The sequence below is a fragment of the Grammomys surdaster genome, unplaced genomic scaffold (genome assembly GCF_004785775.1).
Source record: "Grammomys surdaster isolate TR1022 unplaced genomic scaffold, NIH_TR_1.0 275, whole genome shotgun sequence".
NCBI classification, from domain to species: domain Eukaryota; kingdom Metazoa; phylum Chordata; class Mammalia; order Rodentia; family Muridae; genus Grammomys; species Grammomys surdaster.
Genome location: NW_021604716.1, coordinates 220459 through 236842, shown reverse-complemented (window position 1 = coordinate 236842; position 16384 = coordinate 220459). Strand labels below are relative to the sequence as shown.

General features: G+C 48.1%; 1 protein-coding gene across 2 annotated transcripts in view; it reads left to right on the top strand.

Annotated features, from left to right (window-relative positions):
• The first annotated feature begins 530 nt into the window (after nucleotides 1-530).
• The window catches only part of Appl2 (adaptor protein, phosphotyrosine interacting with PH domain and leucine zipper 2), a 45785-nt gene continuing 29931 nt past the window's right edge, over nucleotides 531-16384 (top strand). Inside the window, exons 1-2 of one of the 2 annotated variants that reach the window (XM_028776964.1) lie at nucleotides 531-665; nucleotides 7374-7472. In XM_028776964.1, the coding sequence (XP_028632797.1) occupies nucleotides 612-665; nucleotides 7374-7472 (153 nt within the window). In that variant the 5' untranslated portion in view covers nucleotides 531-611. The remainder of the gene's footprint in view (nucleotides 666-7373; nucleotides 7473-16384) is intronic. The other variant, XM_028776965.1, reaches the window with a different exon arrangement.

The following is a 16384-nucleotide window of genomic DNA, read 5'->3' as shown; positions in this document are numbered from 1 at the left end:
CCTAGCATGAACGAAGCCCTGGGTCTGATCCCCAGCACTGCACAAAACTCCGGTTTGGTGGCTAGTGGTTTGTGCCTGTTATCCCGTCACTCTCAGAAGGTGGAGGAAAGAGGATCAGAAATTTAGAATCAACCTCAGTTACACAGTGAGTTAGAAGACAGCCTGACTCCCCACCCCCAAAAGAGGCCAGAGAACAGCGCAAAATCTGTTCACTCTTATCTCCTCCCACACAGAAAGAGCAATCTGCAGAACAGCAAGAAGATAAAAGCCTATCGTCTCATCCCGAGATGCGCGCCACGAGCACAGAGGAGGGCAGCTTCGAGCACGGGGAGAGCAGCCTTCAGCCGGAACCTCCCAACGCCGCTGCGCTGGCCAGGGGGGCCCGAAGACCCAGGGTCGGGCGGAAGCGTGGTCGCCACACTTCCGGTGTCCTGTCCCGGACTGTCTACATGTCCGGCGCCTGCCACACTTCCTGTTGATCCCGGCGGCTGGGGGCCGGGCTGAGGGGCGGGTCGCGGTCAGTGGGCAGGCGCGGGCTCGAAGCTAAGCCTCAAGTTCCCGGTGCGCCGAGTGTCCTCTCCTCGCGTCCCGCGCTCCCTCGCCGCCGCGCCATGCCTGCCGTGGACAAGCTCCTGCTGGAGGAGGCGTTGCAGGACAGCCCCCAGGTACCGCCGGGGAGGCCGGGAAGGAGCCGCGGTGCCCAGCCGGCGCTCGGGGAGGTCGGGGAAGTCGCTGTCCCGTAGTAGTAGCTCCCACACAGGGTAACAAGTACGTTTTCAAGCAGTGTCTCGTGCAGAAGAAGACGACAGCACTATTCACACAGACACTGCTGGTACTAACGATTCCTTGAGACCTAATGAATGCAGGGGCCAGAATAGGAAGCACAGAAAACCTGAATCCATCGCCAAGTCGACCCAGGGAAGAGAAAACGCCAACATTTGTCCCATTTGTGCCACAGGGTGGTGGTGGTGGGGCTTCATTAGCATAGTGGAAATGTGAATCGAATCGTTTGAGCTTGAGACTGATGGTGTATAATGACCGTGGTTCAGAATTCAGTGGGCTTTCTCCAGGGATCTGCTGTGCTCTTAGCATACCTCCTCTTCCCTTTTCTGGTATAGTATCCCTAGCTTATTTAAATAAATACCTTCATCCTTTAGTGTCTCCGTTCCTGAAAAGTTAGAAAGGATCAAGTTGTTCTTCACAGCTTCTCCTCTTCTTTCGGGTTCCTTCCTTGCCTCCCCTAGAGTATCGTACCTCTCAGATGGAAAGTTGATGAGCTTACCTACATTCCGCATCTCTCCCGTGCGCTTGTCTTACGCTCAGTTCTGATTGGCCTCATGTAAGCAAGCAAGGATATGTAAGCAAGCTGTTTCTTTGGTTTTGTTGTTGCCATTGTGGTCTGTTGTTTCTTTGGGTGGTGATTTGTTTTTTGATTTGTTTGTTTTGTTGTTGTTTTTTGATACAAGGGCTTACTATGTAGCCTTAACTGGCCTGAAAACTTGCCGAGTAGACCAGGCTAGCCTTGAACTTCTATCTTGAGTGCTGGAATTACAGGCATGTAGGCATGTGCTGTCATGCCCAGCCTGTTTGTTTGTTTGTTTTTTTTTAAAAATTGATTCAGCTTTTTATATAGACTGGCATATGTTGTGCTGACTTTTCCAAAGCTTCCTTATACAGCTCTGGGTGTCAGGTGTTTGCTTTGGGACACAGCCTTTGTTGGAAAGCATTTCAACCATGCTCACCTGTCGTTGGGATCTGAGCGTAAGCGTATGGAAATCATAATCGCCATGGTTATGAAAAGGGATTTCCATTTGCTTTGTACTTGGTGACACAGAAGGTCAAAGAAGGTCAAAGAGAGACTTTTTCCCTAGCCAGTCATGATGGTGGCTGAGCCAGGCACAGACATCAAATGGTCTGAACTTTTAAGGTCTCTAACGGGTGTGCGTCGTTTCTGAGTGGCATAAGCAAGTCTGAGACCTGGGCTGCAGTTCTGCTTCTAATCACCCAGTTTTCTCATCTGCAGAAACTCCACAGAAAACAAGAAACATGGGGCTGATGGTCTTGAAAGCAGCTGAACAGTCTAAAATTATATTCATTTGTATGGTTTACAACTTTGAGCTTGTGTGGGTGGGGGGAGGAGAAGATGTTTAGAGGCGTTGTTATTCCCATCTGACATTCTTTTTAATTTTTTAAAATATTTTTGTCCACAGTAAAGGTTTGTTCTTAGACAGTTGGCTTCTCTGCAAAGTGGTAAAGCTCTTATTTAACTCAGACAGTTGTTTGGTTGCTTTTCTTGTAAGGAATATTTTAAAATATTTTTTATTCTTTAATAATTTCCTATACATACATAGCCTATCTATATCAGGCTACCCCCCCATCTCCCCCTCTCTCCAGACACCCCCAAACATATGACCCCACCCATTTTCTTGTCCTCTTCCCCCCCTTCAATACCACACACAATCTAATTAGTGCTTTCTTCCTATGCATGGGTGTGGGGCCATCCAGTGGAGCCAGGGCAACCTCCCAACAGCCACACCCCCAAAGAAAACTGGCTGTCCCTTCCCAGAAGCCACCAACAGCCTGTACTGTCTCAGCTAAGGGTAGGCTTCTGAACACCTCCATCCCTGGCTGCAATGCTGACTGGCATTGCCAGTGTACATGACTGCATTGCTGTGAGTTCAGGAGTGGAACTCACTGGTCCAGTGACAACATTTCACAACACTCGTTCTCTCATATCCTCTTCTGTGACATCTCCTGACCCTGATACAGATGTGTGTGGATGTGGAGGTCAGAGGACAGTTTGTGGAAGTCAGTTCTCTTCATTCCACCATGTGAGTTCAAAGGATTGATTGCAGGTCCTCAGACCTGGTGACAAGTGCCTTTACCCACAGAGCCACCTGTAGGAAATTTATCCTTGCTGTTGAGACTGGTTCTCTCCTGTCAGTGTGACTGCTTTGGGAGATAGAAGCTAGCTTTAGGACTCTTTCAGAGCCCGCAGAGCATGGCTGGCACTATTCTCTACACAGCATGTGCTAGATTGCAGCTTTACTCCCAGGAGATCCACAGGCATAGAACTGGATGGAATGGAAACCATCCATCCATTTCTATTACTTGATGTGAAAGAATTAAACAGAAGCAAATGCCGAGAATTCAGGATTGTCCAACCTTCTGGCTTCTCTGGGCTACACTGTCATCTCCAAAATTCACACTGGAGAACAGTGTAGTCAAGTTACATAGAAAGTGAAGAAAAGTTGAATGTATTAAGAACCTTTATGCATGACACTGCAGCAGTCCTCTCTTGGGTTATGGAGGGATCTGGATCCTCTGTGGTCTGTGCTGGCACTGTTCTAAATGCATTTTAGTGCACACCGTCTTTTGAGACAGGTCATCTAGTCAGATGGAGGGGCAGAGAAATCAACTGTGTAAGGTAAGGAAACCCAGGCAGCAGGAATAAAGGGGTTTGCTGTTGTGGTGCAGGGTTTGAAGGCAGGCCTCATAGTGAGTGCTAGGTAGGCAAGCGCTCTCTCACTGAGCCACTTCCTCAGCCTTGGATACTGTTTAAGGTAGCCCTGTCACCTAGCACCTGGCTTTTCCCTGGCCTATATTGATTTGCAAGGAGGGAAAAAAGATACTGAGACCCTGTGAACTGTTTGTTTCTTGGAGGTGGCAGAGTTACTAGGACTGCTTGAGTAGCCTGTTTACACAGGGCTGACTCAGTGAACACAAAAGCTTTTGTACTTGAACTTGAGGACTCTAAGAAGTGCTGAATAGACACTGACCACCCTTAGACACAGCCATTCATTTCCTCTTCTTCAGCGTACAGGGTTGCACATTGTGTTGCAGAACTTGTCTACGTGCATGTATTCTTGCCACTGACCTCTGGGACATAAGTAGAGAGTGTAGAGACGTGCCCCTGTTACTGTGTGTGAGTCTTTGCCTTGCTGGCCAGGCTCTGTTAGCTGCTGGAAACATGACCATCAGCTAGATAGGCATAGCTGTCCTTGACTGGCTCATAGTCTGTTCCGGGGGGCAGATAAGCAGCTGTTCCAGGACAGTGTGAGTCCTGCTGTAATAGATAGGGACAGAGGCACAGCTCGGAGTCCCAGCAGCGCATCCACATCCCTCAGAGGAGTGTGCTCATCCTGTAGGCAGCACGATTCTCCGATAAGGTGGGGATGAAGCTGTCACATTTTTTGGTGTTGTGCTTTGTGCTTTGATTCTCTGGAAGTTGGCATAATGGAAGCAGAGAAATGAAAGACTTGGTTCTGAGATCATGCAGTGGCCTAGTTGGGAACAGCCCCTCCCCAGCAGTCAGGCCTTTTTATTTTTTTAATCCCAGTGAGATGCCTCCAGACATGCAGGATGGCTTTGTATGGCTTCATTGTGGAGAGAATTCATCCTATATGTCTGTGTCGAACACATTTTCCATTCAGTAAACTTGAGTCTATTAAGATGTTTCTCTGCCTAACCCAAATTAGGGGGATATTACATTTTAAAGAAACAAATTATGAGTGCTATTGAAATTGGACACTTACACAATTGTGTGTTATTGGGAATGTCAGGGCTGTTTGATTAGGTAACACCCGGATGTTTACTTTAAGGTAAAGGAATGCCAGCCGAGTTTAGGCCAGGCCCATAGAGTGCTTGGGCTGGTTTGTCTGGCTGCAGAGGTTCCTGAGGCTGTGGGTTAGTAGAAAGGGATGGAGTCAAACCACCAGGCTGCCACTGTTACCTTGGGCTTTTATTCAGCCTCTCTGAGCTTTCGTGTGCATGAGCTGTGTCACAAGCTAGAATCAGCCCTTTGTCTTGTTGGTCTTGGGCGACTGTCTTGACTGTTAATTGATGTAGAAGGACAGCAGGAAGAACTCCAGTGGATTCCTTGTATCAGACATTGACAGGCACAGAGCATCTGTGCATTGGGCGGGTCGGGGACACTGTGTCTGTGCAGGTGGCCCTGGACTGTGTCAGGATCCAGCTAATGAACCTGCGAATGGGCAGTACGGATTCCTCCATAGTTTCTGCATGAACTCCTGTCCTGACTTCTCTCAGTGTGGATTGTAGGTTATAAGCAGCAGAAAGGAAGCGCGAATGGCACTGAACACATTTCATAACTGCCCTGAGCCCCAGCCTCATCCCCTGGAAAGTGAGGTTAATGTAACTACGCTATCTAATCATGAAGTTGATTCATTAGAACACGTGACAAATGTTCAGTGCCCATCAGTGTCTGATACAAGGAATTCCACTGGAGTTCTTCCTGCTGTCCTTGAGGAAGACAATTGTGTAAGCCTTTTCTTTTTAGCCATTTCTTGTCTTTAATTTATTCCTGAGTCTTAAGAGAAAAAAAAATAGGATTCAGCTAAGTGAACAAGTAATATTTTTTAAAAATAAAATACTTTGCAATCCAGTTGTATTGCTTCTTATGTTCCCAGGCATGCCAGCTATAATAAGAAGGGTATTTGAACCTTTGTAGACTTTGGTGGGACCCTGCAGCATTGGGTACGGGAACACTCCGTCAGCTGTACTGTTGGATGCCGCTCCTTAGAGAAGCACATTGCTGTCATGTTAAGATGGAACCACCTGTTTAAACACTGAGCTCCAGCTATAAGCACCAGGGATCATTGCTTCCATAATAAATGTCATCTCTCTCATCACTACTCCCTGGAGACTGCCAGCAGGCTCAGCCCCATGCTGATCCTGGAGTCACTTTCTGGGCAGTAACTCTCAGTCCTCTGCATGGTGTTTCAGCACATGCTGGCCGAGAGCAGAAAGACAGGTCACACGAATGCTCACTGCAGCTCATCTGTTTTAACAACCAAAAAAGCCATACTTTGAAGAGATGCCATCAGGAATTTAGAATCGTAATCTTTACCTGCTGATTGTCATTGTTAATGGGTTATGGCATCTAGTGGGCTGTAGCTGTGATGTTTATTTACAGATGGAGGGAGTAGGAAAATCTGTGCACATTCTATTTGAAATGCGTCGTTTGGTGCAGCCGTTGCCTGCACCCTGGAGCAGGAGCGTTTCCTGTTCCGGGTTTGAATATTAGGAACTCCTCTAGAATGAGAGTTCATGCTGTGTGAGCGTTTGTACTCACAGAAAACTGTGGGGAAAACTGTCTTATGTCCCGGGATTGTTGTGTGTGGTTCTCATTCACAGAGCATTCAAGCACCCACTTTCTGCTATGAAGCCCCCAGTTTGTGGAGCTCAGGTAGACCTAGTGGTGAGAAGGGAAGACCTCAGTGCTTAGGCTCCTACTTCTGTTACTGGGAGTGTCTGGTCCCACCAGGTTGTGGCCCAGCAGCAGGGAGGCCCCAGGGGTGGTGGAACATAGTAGCCAGGCAGACCACTTTGTAACCTTTATTTAAGCTTAGCTGGGTTAGAAGAAGAAGGAATTGGAATCCATTTGCCAGAAAATAATGAGCAGTAATGAATTGTTTGCAAAGCACTCTGTGTATGACCTCACCAGCACCTCTCGTGCCCTCTTTGTCTCCTTGGTAATTTACTGAGCTCCCATTGTTGCGAATTCACATATGTGAGTGGATCTCTATTGTGTGATGCCTTGACCCTTGGTCACCGCCCCCCCCCAGTATAAAGATTTCACTAGTGCTCAGTGTGTGCCTAGCACTGTGTATGAAATGGTGGGAAATACGCTTTAGTTACTGTAGTTGCTCAGCTGCCCTCAGAACGGAGTTCCTCCTTAGAGAAGGGCCAGCATAATGCTTGCTGTTTGAGTTTTATGCCAAGAACATCTACCGATGGCTCTGGCCATGAGCTTAAAATCTCTACACAACATATACACACACCTACCCCTCCCTCCGCCCCCACCCCACAGCACCACCACCACAACCACCATGGAAGTTGACTATGTTATCTTAATATGAGACAATGACAGTCTGCAGGATATCCCTGGACTGCAGACATTAAGCAGCTGGTTGAGGCTGAGTGATGAAGCTGGCAGTGCTGGATGACCATACCTGGTACACAGTGGGGTCCTGTGTTCCCTGTATGGACTTGAGGCTGAGAGAGGCAGTTTTTCCTGATACTGTTTATTGAGTAGACCCGTGTATAGGTAGATACAGAAGTCAGCACAGAGGATTGTGCTTTGTGGTTCCTTCTGATGGTGCTGGGAGTGACACCCAGGGCCTTAAGTGCTAGCAGGTGCTGTACAGTGAGCCACAAGCCCGACCCTAGACATGAGCTTTCTTCTCTGGTCCTGAACAAGTATAATCTCCTGTTCTTGTGCCCTTGAAGAAAGGAGGAGTTCACCAGACACTTTCCCTCCCAGGTCCAGGTGGTTCCCGTGCTATCTGTGTTTGTCCCTCCTTTGTAACTGTCCCTGAGAGTGAAGACTGAACCTTCTTCTTTGCCTGCAGGCACGCTCCTTACTGAGTGTATTTGAAGAAGATGCTGGCACCCTCACAGATTACACCAACCAGCTGCTGCAGGCCATGCAGCGTGTCTATGGTGCACAGGTATGCCACTTACCCTTCCCTTGAAGTCAGAAAAATCTCACGTAAGATAATTTTGAAATAAAATCAATCGTTGGCCGAGAAGGTGGCTTAGTGAAGACCTGAGTTAGAACCCCTGAGTTAGAACCCCAGAATGTGTATCACAAAGCCGGACACAGATCATGCTGTGTCTTCCAGTGCTGGAGAGTAGAGACAGGGAGACCCCTAGAGTGTATTGGCCCATCACCCTAGGCTCATCTGTGAGTCCCAGGTGAAGAGACTATGTCTCAGGAAGGTAGGAAGACAAGTGAGATTGACCCCTGACCTCTACACACATGCTCACACATGTGTGTATGTGACACTCCCTCCCCCCAATACATGAACATGTACACATACCAGAATTGAGTTTTGGTGTTTTTTTTTTTTTCACTTCACCTCCAAACCGAGGATAGTCATGTTTCCCTTGTTTGAGAAAGTGCTGGATCTTCCTGTAATTAAAATCAGGAGGGGACCCACATAACTGCTTTAATTATCTTTTTAATCCAACCCCAAAGGAAAGCATGGAGCCTCCACATTTATGAATGTGTGGGCTCAGTGTCTCGACGCTCTTTGTCTTTCTCGTAATTAGGCAGTCTTGGATGTCAGTGTGGGCGGGTAGAAACGCCTTTCCAAGGCTTCCCTCTGAAGATGGGGTAGCCTCTTTGTTTTGAGGAACAAATATCTTGGCTTGCAAACCCGTGGAGAGAGAATAAATTGCTGAGTAGCAAAAACAAAGCTTTTTACAAACAAGAACTGCCACATACATCACTTTCCAAGGAAGAAGTGAGTCACTGATGTACAGAATTGTTACACATGGAAATGTTAGTGACATGGATAGTGTTCATTGATCTTGCTGACATATGTCTGTGTGTGCTCATGTTCCTTCTGCTCACTGATGATGTGAGCGGCGTGAGTACCACAGGCAGCAGTGTGGGATTCTTCATGATCCTGCAGAGTGGGACCAGCTGGATGGCTCAGAGGGTCAAGGCACCTGCCACCAAGCATGACAGCCTGAGCTCCATCCTCAGAACTGACAGGGTAGAAGGAGAGGAGCAGCTCTGACAGGTTGTTCTCTGACCCCTCCCCCCCCCACACACACACAAACACACACACACACACTCCAAAAAATGTAATTGAAAAGTTTAAAAATATAATCGTATATAGTCATTAGTCATTACTCACTATGAGCAGAAGCCCTACCTCTGGAGAGCTTACAGTTTGTAGGAGACAGACGGTTACTACTGAATGCCTAAAGGCCAGGAAGGAGGCTCCCCAGAAGAGCTGTGCTGCTGTGTAAGCTGGCTTTCTGTTGCTGTGACAAGACACCCAAGAAAATCAGCTTACAGGGTGACCTGGGCTGTCTGGCTCAGCACTTGAGTTCAGTGCCTGTGCCTTGGGCCTGTGGTGAGGAAGTTCATCATGGTGACGGGGGAGAGCCTGGTGGAAGGAGCCACACCTGATGGTGGCCATGAACTAGAGGAAGGCTTGGGCTCCACTGTCCTCTTTAATGGCACACTCCAAGGACCTAACTTCTTTCACTAGTCCCCAGTTCTTAAAGGTTCTGCCACCGGCCAGGAATGCCACAAGCTGGTAACTAACCTCTGGGGTCATCTGAGACCCAAGCTGTAACACGTAGGCCTCCAAACGGAGAGTGATTACAGTAGTTGTGATTCATTTATTTGATGGTTACACAGGGCACACTTACTGAAGTGTCAGTGTTTCCTGTACATCAGCTAAAGAAGACAGTGGGGAGAGACAGACAGAGAGAGACTGTCCAGACGCTTGACTTCAGCAACAGGAGAGAACACAGAAAGTCAGAGACACACAGATGTGTGCATGCAGACTGCGTGTGGTGGCATGGACTGTATCATTGTCGATTTGGTTTTCTGAGACAAGGTCTTGTGTGGACTAGGCTAGCCTTGAACTCAGTTTCTAGCTGATGATAACCTTCAACCCTTGATCCTTCTGCCTCTGCCTCCCCAGTGCTAGGGTTACAGACATGTGCCACCATACCCAGCTCACAGTTCTCCCTTGAAGCACTAGGTCTGAGGGTTCATGGGGCCCTGAAGCAAGAGAAAAGTCTCTCTGAAAGTTCAAGCCAGCGATCGAGGCTAGTAGAGACTTATAAAGTGTCGTATCAGGCAAGAGTCACTTAGTAATTAGAAAGTGCGTTCGGCTAGGTGTGGCCGGCCTCTGAGTCTGAGGCCAACCTGATCTACATAGTGAGTTCCAGGCCAGCCAGGGCTACATAGTGAGACTCTATCTCAAAAATAAACAGATAATTTGTTGTGGTGCTACGAGTTGAAGCTAGGGCCTCATGGCATGCTAAGCAAGTGCTCTGCTACTGAGCTACATTCCCAGACCATGCAGATAGTTTTAATGTTGGGAAGAGTTACGTTCTTGTTTGTGATCTTGTGTGCTCATTTATTTTGATAAGCCTTTCAGAATTTGGGAAAATATGAAGACTTTCTCAGATTTTATTTCATTACTTAAACTGAATGCTTTTCTACTTTCCTCTGAATATTCCAAATTTACAATAGAAAAAAATCGACTCTGCTTATCTCTGACCTTCTTACTTGCTTGTTAGTAACTGATACAATGATCTTGTCTCCTATTCAATGCCTTCAAACCCCACCCGACACTTGGCGTTGCTCTGTGTCTTCTAGTCCCAGGAGCCTCTGCTCCGTCTTCCTGGGTCTGTCACAACCATTTGCTGAGGAGTCAAAACACTTCCTTACACATTTTTTTTCTTCTGAGCCAGAAAACTACTTTGTGCCAAAGCTAAGTAGGTCTTGCATTCTGAGAGGCTGGGACTCAGCTTCCAGCTCACAGCACATGACTATCATGTGGGCTGTGACTGGCCAGTGCCCTCCTCCCTCTGCCTACTGCTGCGGAACTGTGCAAAGGCCCTAGAGACAGCTGGCCAGCAGCAGCTTCCTGGCTGCACAGGCGGGCTTTTCAGGTTCATTGGCAAGGCTGAGATGTGTTTTGCTTGCCTTGATATGTATATATTTTAAGCTAGCAATGTGTTTCTATGTTTGCATTCTGGCCGCCTGCTGGCCCGGTTGTATTAATAGTTTGATTTTTTATTGTTTGTTTTTTGGTTTGTTGTTTGTTTTAGGAAGACATAGGGTTTTTGAGGGGTTTTTTTTCTACTATATTTTAAATGCAATTTATGTGGCTGGTGAGACACCGGTCTCTTTAATCAGCCTGCTCTAGTGAGTGCCCTCTGGGCTTAGTTTAGAAGGAGGAAGGCCAAGAAGAAGTAGAGAAGGTGAAATTAAAGTTGATGTCTCAGAATAGAAGCTAGAAATTTTGACTGGGAACTGGGACACAAGTTGCTTTCTGGGGAGAAGCACTTTATGGTATGCGAACACAGAATCATTTAGAGAAAGCCCGGGGTGTTTGGGAATATAACAAGGAATCTGAAGTTAATGCTGCTGTTAATATGACCTCAGGAATAAAAAAAAAGAGACTGGGAATTTAACATACAGGAATAGCTGTCAAATGTTGAATTCATAAGCAGTGCCCTCTTTATCTTTACTGGTACTAATTATATCCTAGCAGTGAGTTATGTGCTGGACATCTGTAAATGCACACACTTATGGCTTACCTTCTGTCCTGTAAGTACATGCGGCTTCTAGCTGGCAAAACCAAAGCTGCTGATAAAACATTGAATGGTGCAGTCCTGTAGATGAGATTGAAGGGGTTTGTATTCAGGTCCTAACACATTAATTCAATAATTACAAGATTAGGTAGTTTTTTTTTATTAAACCATTTCTTAAATACGCAGTAGAACAGAATGCCTTCTCTTATGGGTAGGATACAATTATCTAATTAAGTTACAGACTTTGTGTAAGTAAAGTCACATCTGTGTCCATGCAGTGTAGTCATGCTGAACTTACTGCCGCTGTATTCCCACAAAGAAAAGAAGGTGACAGTTTCTAAAAAAGAAAGAAATAGAGAGGGTTCTGAGGGCAGACCCCCTACTTTGGCTGGCTTGAGGGAGCTCTTAGATTTCATTTGGCTTAGCCTCTGGAATGAGCCTGTGAGTTAGCAAGGGTCTTGGCATCTCAGGCAACAGTCCGTGGGGCCCCATTTTGTGCCTTAGCTGGCAGAAGAGCCATTGCCAGGCCAGGAGCTAAGTGAGCCGCGTCCTGTCTGTTCGCCACTGAGAAGGTAAGCACCCTGCATTACTAACAGAGTGGAAGCTTCTTTGTGTAGGGTTCTCTGCTGCATCCAGACTACAGGGCAAGGAAGTTCAAGATGGCCGAGGGGCCTGAACAAGAACATAAAGATATATATGCAGTTAAGTTGGCACAGATTTCGCATTCAATAAATCTGATAGAATACTTAACTTTAAATCCATGTGTCTGATAATTCTTTCGTTCTGAAGTAGGCTTAGAGTTGTTTGTTTGTTTGTTGTTTGTTTTTTAACATTGGATTCACTCAGGCTTAGGAGAGAGCTGCTTAGCTCATTCTCTCTGCTGTCATACTGAGATGGGGACCTGGTTAATGACGGCTCTGACTGTGGTCAGGAAGACTGCCTGGTTTGGCAGGGTCAGTGAAGCCGGCAGTTCTCATTGCCCACCTTTCTCCTTTAGTGGACGACAAGCCACTATGATTGGTAATGTTGGTCTGGGAACAGTGGTTTAATAACTTAGATAAAGTTTTAAAACTATCCCCTCCCCCGCCCCGTGTGTGTGTGTGTGTGTGTGTGCGTGTGTGACCCCCGTGTCCGCTCTCCCATCAGGGTAGCCAGGTCAGTGTGCACCAGGCTGGACTGGAGGGAGGGAAGCTTAGCCAAGAACGGTGCAATGTATGTACCCAGGAACAGCTTCAGAGAACTACTTTGTTTATTGGAGGGGTGGTAAGCCAGGTATTTGTGCCCCTGGAGAGGTGGTCAGGATCTCTGGGGGCAAGGATTGTGTGCCTGTTTACCATTGGCCTGAGCAGAGGTGTTAAAGAAGATACTTCTCCTACATACTCAGGGGCTGTAGGGTCCGGTGGGTGGGGTGGGATTGGCTTGAGACTTCGTATGGTCAGACAAGGAGTGAAGCCTGATGACTGTCAGGGTAATACACTCTCACTAGGTTGATGCTGAGGGAGCTGCCTTTGTAGAGTCAGGTTGGGAGCAGGAGGGAGGCAGCGCCTGCTGTCCTCAAGTTTGAGGTATTTGGGGTTGAAGCTCCCTTGACTCTTGCTCCAGAATCCTAGGCCTTTATGGTCCCACATGGGTGTGGTGTGTGTGTCAGTGTGTGAGTGTGTGTGTGTATATGTGTGTGTTGTGTGTGATGTGTAGGTAGTATGAGTGATGTGTAGGTGGTATGTGTGTCTATGTGTTTGTGTATACATACATATCTGTGGGTGTCCCTGGAGACAAGAAGAGGTACTAGATCCCCATGGAGCTGGAGTTATAAGGTTGAGAGCCACTGACATGGGCGCTGGGAACCAAACTCCAGTCCTTTCCAAGAGTAGCAGGTGCTGTCACCTGCTAACCTCTCTGCAGCCTCTGATGGATTGTTCACTTCCCCTCAGCAAAGCCTGTCATTCAGCCAAATCTCTGCAGTGCTCTTCCTGTTTGTTGACACAGGGACTCACTGTGCAGCCCTGGGCAGCCTGGAATGAAGTTGTGCAGTACCTCAGCCAGTTCTGAAGCTGTTCTTCACCAAACTTGAGGAACATAGAAATAGTACATCCCAAACAGATCTGAAAAGTGCGGACCCTAAAATCCCTTTTTAGATGTGGAAACAGTATAATCTCAAGCTGAGGCCAAGATAAGAGAGAAGGGGGGAAGTTATTTACACTGCGCCGTTCTTGGGCAGGAGAGGTGGCTCAGCAGGTAAAGGTACTTCCTGCTAAGCCTGATGACCGGAGCTCAATTCCATGAACCTATGTGGTAAAGGAAGAGAACAGACTCCCAAAAGTTGTCTTTAACGTCCACATGCTTGCACACACACACCAAATAAATTTTAAAGAAAGTATTCTTTAGATGACAATAGGTAGTTTATAGATAGATGATAGATAGATAGATAGATAGGTAGATAGATAGATAGATAGATGATAGATGATAGGTAGATAGATGGTTTATAGTTAGATGGCTTACAGACAGCCGATAGATGATGGATAGATAGAGAGATGAACAGGTCACCACACCTTTGGGAAGCAATGAGAACAGTAGTCACCCATGATGTGACCTTGTGACAGCCAAGGGAGACGCCTGTAGGAGGCAGACAGGGCTCTTCTGTTCCATAGACACACACAAGTGTCACACGCCAGGTCAGGCACCTCCTGCACATTATCTCATTTAGCTTTGCAAATTAAAGATTATTATATGGTGAAGAATCTAAGACTCAGAGAAGTTGTGTAGATTGCCTTGGGCCACACAGCTGATTGAGTGGCAGAACCAGAAAAGCCTGAAGTCGATCCTGGGCATGGTGCTGTGTTCCTGACACACTGGACTCCACTAACAAACTGCCCAGCTGCAGTCAAGGGTTTGCCTTTCAGAGGCTTTTCCTGTCCTTACAGAACAGCCTGGTCTCAGAGCCTGATAACTTTTTAGTTGTTGGTGGTGAGGCTCAGTTTTTAAACCCAGAGATACTTTCCTCCTTTCATTAGTTTTAAATCCAGATTATTTTAATTAATACATTTCACAGTCCTGACAGTCGAATGGGTTTATTTACATGCTTGAGACTGAGAAGCAGTTTGCAGCTTGAGGTGTGAGGGGTGGAGCTGAGAGGTGTCAGGATGCAGCTCCACAGAGCCTACCCATGGCTGGTCTGCATGCAGGGTCCACAGTGCTGTATCCAGCCTCGGAGTGGTGGAGAGGCCACTGTGACCCATCCTCTTAACCACAAGGTTAACCAGTGACCTGGGACTCCACAGGCCAGAACCCCAGTCTGGCAGCTTCCTCTGTGATGTGGATGCTGGCGAGATAAGTCCCTGAGCTTTCTCCCAGTCCTCGGGTCATCTGCAGAGCTGCTGCTGGAGAGCGCGAGGTGAGCCCCAGCAACCATCCTCTGAGTGATACAGCAGCAGCGATGTCCTCTCCCTCAGCTGCCTCGGGGCCCACCTAGTGCCCGGCACACAGCCTTCGATCCTGCTGGCGCCTCATCTTCTGGCACCCTCATGGTCCTCTTTGTCTGGACCAAGCCCTTTCCTGACCTTCCCTCAACCTCCTCTTATAATTCTTGTCTTCTTCCATGAAGCTATTCTGTCTTAAATCTTTCTGCCCTCCAGAATTCTCTCTCAGCCCTCCCTGAGTGGTGTGCATTTGCCCCTACGTGGGCAGGGTCACCAGCGATGGCCGGCCAGGGCCTGAGTCTGCCTCTTTTGTAACTGCTTTTCTTGATTCCCAATGACTTGCCTACTGTCACTGTATAAGGCAAGTTTTCCGGATTTTCTGGGAGGCACTGGTTCTCTACAGGAAGGCCTCCTGGCTTCAGCTCTTTCTTTGTCTTCCAGCCGTCCTCCTTCCCATCCCAGGATGCTCCTGTGGCTCCTGGTGGCTACTAGCAAAGGTGAACCCCCGCAGCAACCACACTGAGCCCTGAAAGCTGCTGGCCAGCTACCCTGCCAGCGTGTCTCTGCCTGTTCACCAGTGCACCAGGCTGTCTACACAGCTTACTGTTCTGTGATCAGGATCCCCTGTGACCCCTCATGGACGTCATAGCCAAGAGCGTGTCTCTAACTCCACTCCTTCCCTCTCTCTCCCTTCCTAGGCAGTGCTCGTCAGTCTTCTAGTCCCTTGTCTCTGCCTTGTCAGCTGAACAAGAGGTTCTGTAACATAGGAGGAGCTGTCTGCAAACCCTTGGTCAGCTTGTCTTTTCTGGAGATCAACTCCAAGTCCTCCCGAATGTTAACCATGGCTCTGCCACTGAGCCATACTGGCAAGCCCCAGCTTGTCTTTTAAGGATTAATGTGAAGTAGCTGAGTATAGACAGAGGCCCAAGAGTTGTTTCAGGACCATGAAAAGAAAGACACATGTCAAATTTGTAAATTTCAGAGGTAGAGCCTTGCCTAACTTTGAGGCCCTGGGTTCCAGTACATCTGAGAAACACACATGTCTGCACATGCACACACACACACACACACACACACACACACACACACGGCATGATGTTACTCTCAGAATGCCATTAGAATCTAAATGCTGGGCTACTTCTCTTGCTCTCTTGCTCCCAGGAAAGAGTGAGCTTTGTGTTCCTAACAAGAGGCCCTCTTAGACCTCCCGCTTGCACACTGGCTGAGGACTGGCCGAGCTCCCACAGGTTGTGTCCGTTCCCAGGGTGTAGGCCCATTAGCCGAGACTGGCAGGGTGCTTCGAGAAGGCTTTGTGCAGTGGGGATGAAGGGTGAGGGAGGCTGGGGTGGCACTGCCGTTGTGCTCAGTTCGGGACAAGGCAGGGCCTGTGTGAGTTCTTCCCAGTGAGGCCCTGTGGGAAGAACAGTAACTCCGGCCTGTCCTGGCTGAGGCTGCTTGTCCCCAGTCACTGTGGCAGGCAGCTGCTGTGCTCTCATGTGCTGTGTCCCACTCCGCTGAGGTCCGGTGGAGTTGTGTCCTTGGCATCTGCATGCCGTCCACTCAGCAAGAGCTCTGTCACCCAGCAGCTCCCTAGAAGGTTTTCACATATATACAGAGCACTTGTCAGAACACAGACGTGTTTCTGAAGACCTGATGCCCTTGCTTGGTTTGACTGTAGACAGGGTAATGATGTCTATTGACTGCTTTGTAAAGCAGTCAATATGGAGGAGCACCGCTATAGAAAAAGAGAGTACCAGGAGGGGTGAGGCCAGGCGTGGAGGGAGGGGAGACCAGGACGGGTGAGGCCAGGAGGGGTGAGGGGTGAGGCCAGGAGGGGTGAGGCCAGGAGGGGTGAGGCCAGGAGGGGTGAGGGG